At 30.6% G+C, this 8,769-nt stretch overlaps 1 protein-coding gene across 1 annotated transcript in view; it reads right to left on the reverse strand.

Annotated features, from left to right (window-relative positions):
- The window catches only part of mib2 (E3 ubiquitin-protein ligase mind bomb 2), a 53,109-nt gene extending 46,379 nt beyond the window's left edge, over nucleotides 1-6,730 (reverse strand). The window contains exons 1-3 of the mRNA XM_075357818.1: nucleotides 6,245-6,730; nucleotides 584-755; nucleotides 350-465 (exon numbers count right to left, since the gene is read on the reverse strand). Of these exons, the coding sequence (XP_075213933.1) occupies nucleotides 350-465; nucleotides 584-755; nucleotides 6,245-6,470 (514 nt within the window). The 5' untranslated portion in view covers nucleotides 6,471-6,730. The remainder of the gene's footprint in view (nucleotides 1-349; nucleotides 466-583; nucleotides 756-6,244) is intronic.
- Nucleotides 6,731-8,769: the final 2,039 nt, after the last annotated feature.

The following is an 8,769-nucleotide window of genomic DNA, read 5'->3' on the forward strand; positions in this document are numbered from 1 at the left end:
ATCAAACTGATTTTCTGATTTTGAAACAAAATCTGACACAAACTCATTGTTCTGTTTCTCATACATTTTGCAAAATCAATAATCTGCCAAGAACCAAAAACAGATCTTCACTCACCAGAATGTTGTCTCGCCTGAACAAAAAAATCACAGTGATTTTTTTAGTACATTTCAAAAGCAAAACAAGCTTCACTTTCCACACCCGTGAGCAATCCTGCCCCCTCCTATTGAGCAGTGGCAGCACCTGTCTCAAGTTTCCAGTCGCACCTTGTATTAACAAAATTTTGAAATACTTAACATAAAATTCAGTTTCAACACTTAAATTACAGTAAATTTAGTTACAATAACATACCCTCTCCTCCATCTTGATCACCCCATTCCCAGTCATGTCCTCTCACAACTTTAGCACCAACAAATATTCCTTTTAATGGAACTTTAGCACTCCCATTCCTCAGAGGCATTTCCAGGCTAAAGAATTAATAAAAATATTCCAATTATATTCAAACAATAAAATTTTATTATATACAATAAATAAATAAATAGTCAAGAATAAACTTAAACAATTAATAAAATATCAGTAACTCACCCAACTGAATTAGCAGTGTCAAATCTTTGAAAAATATGGTTAGAATCATGTTCATCATTCATGTAGCATTGTAAACAAAGATCATAATCATAACACCGTGTGCATTTATACCTAATGCCTGGAATTCCTTGTTTTTTACACCCATCACAAATAATATTGTGATGTTTGACTCCTGCAATCCATAAAGTAATAAGAATAATATACAATAACTATCATAATTCAGTTTCACATAAAAATGAAATCAACTCTTATTTTTTACTTTTATAAAACAAAAAATAAAGAAAAGATTATATTGTAATAACCAAATACATAAACCTGATGACCAGGTAAGGTAAACAGAAGAATTTTAAATAATTAAGGAATAAAACTTGACAGTAGATGGAAATATTAAAAATCTTGCATGAATCACTGGCTTTATTGGTGTAGGGTTAGCATGCAACCCTCTAGACCAAAGGGTCTACCTCATGAAGTGGTTTAAGTTCAGGCGGCTAGAACCACCCCATTTTATAGTCAACAGCATGCCAAAGAGTGATGCGACTAGTACTATCACTTTTAACTACTTGCTTCACTAACTCAAATTAAAATAGAAACCTCATGGCATACTACATTATTAACTAATTATATGCATAGTTCACACCAATAACAATAAATATTTAAAAAACTATATTTGTTTGCATTATTATAGCAGTATAATAGTATGCCACACTATAATCTTGCTTCTATTTTTAACAACTGCCTAATTGTTTTAGTTATAAAGATTTACAGACTTCATTTCTGTACATGTCTTAGCTGATCCAAAAAGCTCATTGAACCACACATGCAATGAGCACTTTATGCGTGTGCATACGCGTGCCTTTTAATTATTTTATTAGATTGCTTTATTATAACCTGTACTGAACACATTATTTATTTTATAACATTAGTTTTCATTAAATGTCAGATTTTTTATTACATTATCACAATATTATGTCCAGACCACATATGAATTTGCATGGTTTGATGATTCTGGATGTACTACAGTGAGATTAACATATAATGGATGTTCAACTTAAAAAAAGCAGTCACTTAGTTTGGTCTATAAATATAGTTTATTGGCAAACACTTATATAATGATTTACAGAAGGTGTTGAAAATGATGTCCATCCACTTCTATGCACTTCTCTATATGTTTGGCCATGTTCCTGACTTCTCTTGTTAGCTGAACCCTGTCTATTTCCTGAATGGCATTGATAATGTTTGTCTTCAATTCCTGCGTGGTAAATAGATTGCTCCTATAAACAATTTCTTTTAAGTAAACCCATAGAAAGAAGTCTGAATTAGTTAGATCAGGGGATCATGGTGGCCACAATCCTTTAGAGATGATTCTTCCACCAAAAACATCCTTTAACATCTTCATAGTACAGTGAGCTGCATGGGAAGTGGTGCTGTCCTGTTGCAATGCGCCGTCACATTCATCCTCTTGCAATAAGCCTACAAACTATTGAATAATTTCTTAGTAGATGGCAACATCCACAGTTAAATTTTCAGGTTCCAGTACCCCAGGTCTGGTAGTTCCGACTATTAACATTCACACCAAGGTGAAACCATCTTTCATCCACTTCATCAAAAACACTTTATCTAAAATTCTAATGCTGCCTCTAAAATTGATCTAAAATTCCAAGTTCTTGAACCACTGACAGTAGTAAACTCTTTTAGCATAATCAGCATTAGTTAGCTCATGGAAAACCTGCAATCGATAGGGATAACATTTCAGCATTCTCCTAACTGCAATGTGAGCTGAACCCAGAGAAATGCTCTTCCTCCTTAGTCTCCACAAAGATTTATGAGTAGATCTTGTAACTGCCACTTTAATGTCCTGTACAACCTGCACTGTTAAAACTGACCTGTGTAAAACACATTTCTGTTCTAACATCGAATCTGTTCCATGAAATTTTTTAAATAACTTCTGAACAATACTTTTCACTTGTAATTCCTTTTAAATTTCTCACTGAACGTTCATAGACACATACATGAGATTTCAACTCTAAGTTGTCATCATGAATACATGTTCTTCAACCTCACTTTTAAAAAACACCACATGAATACATAATAACCACCTTAAAAGAAGGCCAATTATCAACACAGGCTGGCAATACTCAAATGTGCAGGCTATAAACACTTCTACCCACTCCAGCTCCAGTCATACAAACATCAACATTATTTTTTTCCATCTCACAATATATATATATTTAACAAAAATATGCATTTAGTATAAATTACTGAGTGAAAGGGCCTCTTTTAAGTTGAACACCCTACATGTAATGAAAAAAAAGGCTTTTTTAAAAATGTAAAGAAAATCACAGTTAAATTACGACGGGTGCAAAATTTACTCAGCAATGATAAATACGTTATCTAAAATTGCTAAATGTGTTGAATTATACGAAAAAAATATATTCCATAATTTTGAACTATGTTTACAAAGTATTAATTGCAACAACAGTGATGCTTTTATAGTAATTTTTTAAAATGAAAAAATTAAGACTTTTGTAGGTGCAAAAATTACCCTGATTTAGACATTTTTAAAATCACCATTGTCTGAATTATTGCAGGAGAAAGAAATAATTTATAAACACTAAATTTTTACAAGTAACAGAAGAAAAAACAAAAAAATTTTTAAATATAAATTTTTTTTATTGCTGTGTCAAAAAACTCATAAGGGAGTTAACTTTCCCCAATTCATGTTCTAATAGTTGCCTAACAGAATTGAGTTAGCCGAGTCATTTATTAGACTACAGCTGAATTGAAATGAATAGCTCTTATATTAGAAATATATGATTATGACTGAGCACTAATCATTGAACAGCTATGAGTACAACAAATTCTTTACTGTACGCTTCTTAATATCATCATTAAAAAATTGGCCTTAAAGGAGTACCTTTGGGCACAGAAGAAGAAAAATCACTTGGAGCTAATTCAAGCTATATAGAAAAGATTGTTTGTTCTCAGTCAAAAGGTAAGATGAGTTTTTTTATTCCAATAGTATTCAGTTTTAGCCAAGCATAAAATCACTTTGGTGTTCTCATAATGATACTATTATCATTATCAATGATACCATTACTATTAACACGATACCAAAAATTTGAGGGAACTTGTAGTACTCATGCATTAAATGATGATTAGTGTTTCTGTAACACTCACAATGATATTGTGAATGTTACATATTGTGAAAGTATAGATGCAATGCCATTCAAATCACTAAAACTGTTTAGGTTAAGTAAGATTGAATAGCTATACAGATTTTAACAAAATTGGAAAAATCCACTGATGTTACAATAAACGTCTAATAAACAACTGGAAAAATGTTAAGTAGTTGAGCAGACAAGTGCTACTACTCTATCCTGAGACAATTCTCACATAAAAAAAAACATTAGGATATGATCCAGATAAATTGAACACATAGTACAAAATGTGCTGGATGATGTAGAGTTATTTAAGAAACAGCATGGATAAAAGGAGAATTTTACTTCAAAGATTAATCTGAAGGCAGACTGAAGAATCCCAGGGTATTTATGAGATCTGATAAAACATACTGAACTTTAATTTTTTTCATAATAACCAGTTGCTTTGCAGAATGGGACTAACACTACACACAGCCTTGTTGTATAGTGAATATGTACGATTGCAGGTGTGAAACAGATAGATTTAATTGCGTCAGAAAAGCAGCAATGTTAAGTTGTTAAGAAGTCAGGTGAATAAATTTCAGAAAAAATTTGCAAGATAGAACAGCATGGCAATGCTTTATGACAGGCCAGATGGGCCCTAAATTTTCAGATTTTTAAAAAAATTATCTTTTGTTTCCTTATTTTTTTTTATACTTTAGTATTCTCAATTCTCATAGGCATGAGCATTACTACAATGACATTTACCAGTAATTATTAAATAAAGATTCAAGAGTTTTAAAAAATCAAGTTTAATTCAAGTTTTGAATTAAGTATACTTAATATCTAAAATAGATCAATATAGTTTAAAAAAATACTTTAACAATTTAAACAAATGGATTATTTTCTATATTAAAATAATATATTATTTACATACAGGAAGATTTTTGTACCCAAAAGAACAAAGGAAGATTACAAGCTAAAATCTAACAAAGAAATTTATTAAGAAATAAAAGATTTAGAAACTGATATGCAGAAAATAAGAACAAAGTTTTTTGGTCATATTTATAGAATGATTTACAACAGGTTTACAAAACAATTATTTAACTTTTACAAAGATAGAACAAAAATAGGGTGGCACCAAGATATAGAGAAACTAAATAAAAATAGGAAAAAAATAATAACAGATAGAAAAGAATTTTGAAAACAATTTAGGTTTTCTAACTAGATGAAAATAAATAGCCAAAGAACAGCTCCAGAAAACTTACAGATGAGCAAAAACAAGCAGTCTCAAAAAAAAAGAATTACTGTAAACAACGGAAAGAAGAAAAGTACGGAAATGCAATGAAATCTAAAAGCTCTAATTGAAAGAGAATATCCTACTTTTAATTCACCTCCAATATTATATTAATATTGTTATATTATTTATTTTATATTTTTATTCAAAATGAAATTAAACCACTTCCAGTTCATTTTTTAAATCATTTTTGTACATATGAAACAGCTCTGACCAAAGTTTTACCATTAATTCTTTTGATCCATCTAGGCAAATGGCTGGAGTAATTAATTTTTTTATCTGTGGAATGGCACACCTATTCACTCCTGATGTGATCTATATAATTATGAAATAGTCTGGATAAAATATTTATTTTTTACCCCACCTCTCATTTACCTTGGATGTTTATAAAAGGGCTAACATCCTCTTTGTACTTCAAGTGGATATTCTCCTCAAAACATTGCACATGCACAGACATATACTATTTGATAGGATTATAACTACTACATAAGTTATGACTTAATCTATTAACTATACGGCCAGCCATGTCTCAAAATTGTTGAGATAAAGAGTCTCAACAAGTCGAGCTTGGTCATGACATGTCACAGATATAAGGGTTTCATGTATATAACTTACAGTAATGGGATTCAATATTACAATTTTGTCATCACACTCACATGCACCTATTAAATCCAAAATATTTCTATAGAAGTGATGGTGTAAAATAAAACAATTACTCAATCTCATTATATTATAAAGCACATGTTCCTATTCAAATCAAATGCTTTATACTGTTATCTTAATCAAATTAACAATTTCATCCAAATCCTGTTGCCATTAAACAGGTTATTATCACTCTGATAATAACCTACAGAATAAACAGCTTCTGCTATGCATAAAGGATTACATTAAAATTGGGCTCAAATATGCCAGCACTATCTAACTGTTATGTACTTCAGTTTCAGTGCACATCTCTATGCCATCAGACTTTTCCAAAATAGACCTTTATTGTATGTCATATGATATACAATAAAACCAAAGTTATATAAGAAATATTCAGAAAATTAACCAATTCTAACTCTGCAATTCTGACAGAATTTGATCAGAATTTCTATTTCTCAAACTCTGTAATTCGTGTATCCTTTCTTTGGAACAATTTAACTAGTATGGGTTACAAAAATTTGTATTAAGACTTAATTTGTAAAATATGAATTTGCATTATTTTTAATAATAATAACAGCCTCTTACCTGCAGGAGCGTTATCAATAACTCTAAGATCATAACAACCTTCATAACCTACTCTGTAATTAGTTCTTGTACCCAAGTCCCATTGCACAACTACAGTTTTATCCGGGGATTGTTGGCTTCCTAGTTTTCCCAATTCAACTACAGTACCGCAGTGTCCTTCTCCATCGTCTTGATGGCCCCATGCCCAATCGGGGCCCCTAACAACCCTTATTCCAACTTCCAACATTATATACACACTTCTAACACATAACCGTAATCTAATCTTCAACACACTTAGCACACGAGATAAAGGAAGGCAATAACTTCCAATAAAAAAAAATATATATACAGCTGCTACAAGGAAAACATAATAAAAATTTAAAGAGAAAATTACTAAAATTAATAATATACTAAAAATCGTACGCGATATTTAAGAGTTAACAATTCATAAAATTACATTTTAAAAACATCAATATCGTATCTTAATAAGATAACAGTAATCCAATAAACTTGCAGACCGTGGCCGCTGAGAGCAGCCATATTTAATGTTTACGTTTTTCTGCATAGAGAATTTTTCTATAAAATGAAAGAGAATAAGCATAGAGATTAATATTAACTATGATGAAACGAATTTAACTTTTATAATGTTAATTACTTATCGGTAAGTTGTTTACGTAACCATGACATGAACTCGGGTAACATTGCTTTATGATACTGATACAATTTACCTCTTGTTATTCTTATGTTAATGTTTGTACCCCATTTATGTGGATCAGCTGAGATCACTGTTAATGTGGTTGTTGGTAGCTCGGCGCGTAGTTTGCTGGTGACTCATACAAACTGCAGAAAACCCGCAGCCGTAAGCTTTAATTAGAATTAAGTGTAAAATTACTTGATTTCCAAATATCTATAAAAACACTAGGCATGACCGGAACACTCATATTAAACCTGTGATAGAAGGTTCGCACCATTTATTTTCGTAAATTAAGAAATTTACATATTATGTTACTACCCAAGTTTCAAGTATAAAACACCATTCATTTTTCAAGTAATTAACGGATTGCTAGTAGTAGATTAATGAAAAAAAAGATATGTATATATTTATATACATATATGTCGTTTCTATTTTTAAAATTATAGTTTTTAATTTAAAGTATATGTAGTCTCTATTTTTTACAAATGTAGTTAGAATCGATATAATTACATAATCATCATAAATGGGACATTGGTGCAGTGGTCACCATAGAGGCTTCTCTTTCAAATGGTCCTCCTGGTAAGAATCTGTCATTTTCTCATTATGTTATCATAAAAAGATTTATTAAAATTTTTTTTTTAAATAATAAGTCATACAATTTTTATGAACTTCATAACTTTATTATTTGATTTTCTTTTACAACACCATAAGAACTAAATTTTATAATAAATGTTTTTAATAATTAATTTCAAAATATTTTCAGTCATCTTTGTAACCATCGTTAGAAATTCTTGTACTGCTATTCTATATCTGGCATCAGCTGATCTGAGTAGTCACTTTTTTTTAATTAAACAGACATGCCAGCCTCCATGGTGCAAGTGGTAGCAACTCATCTCAGCCTTTCATCTGGAGGTCCTGGGTTTGAATCCTGGTCAGACATGGCATTTTCACACTTAATTCAAAATTTATTTCATTTGTAATTTATGATTGAAAACATTTTTTTTGATTTTAAAATAAATATTGTGATAGTCAAAGTAGATAATGTCAGTTGATATAGCTGTTTAATTTGTTGTTGTGTTGTTAATTATTAGTTGACCATAATGTTTATCTCTAGCTCGGCTGGCCCATTTGCAAAGAAAACACATGTACTTAGTATAGCGTACCTCCATACAAAAAAAATAGCTATAACATTCAAATCACCATATATATTGCAGCTATGTTTTTTATAATTTATTTTTTCAAGAACATCTTCCATCACATCATATGTCTCTTTCAAATTAATACCATAAGCGATTTGTATCAAAGAATATTTGTTACCGTTTTGTAGTAGAACCACTTTTAAACTATACTTGGACAAATCTATGAAAAGGCGCCAGTCCTCAGGTTTATGAGCTTGTCCTAAGTGCAACATAAGCTCATCAATATTTGTGCAATAAATCAAATTATTTTCATCAATAAAGAACTCAGAAAGTTCTTTTTGTTGGCTTTGAAAGCCCAAAATGTCTGTATTTTTTTTTAAACTAAATTCCAACCATGCAGTCTTGATTCTAACAGTTCAGCTTGATTTTTTGATAAATTTAAATCCCTAACCAACTCATTTAATTCACCTGCTGATATAAGATGTGGCTTATTGGAAGATAATTCAAAATCAAAATCATTGTTGTCTTCTTCAGTACTGCCTGATTCTTCATCTCTGTTTTCGAAAGATACATTCACAGGTGGCTCAGGAACTGGAGTAATTTCACTGTGAGGTACAGGCCTGATTGCAGATTTCAGTAAAGGATATTTTACAGTATGTTTAGATTTTTTATAAATTCCAGACACACTTGTTAAACAAAAGTAACAATCATGA

The sequence above is a fragment of the Lycorma delicatula genome, chromosome 2 (assembly GCF_047948215.1).
Source record: "Lycorma delicatula isolate Av1 chromosome 2, ASM4794821v1, whole genome shotgun sequence".
NCBI lineage: Eukaryota > Metazoa > Arthropoda > Insecta > Hemiptera > Fulgoridae > Lycorma > Lycorma delicatula.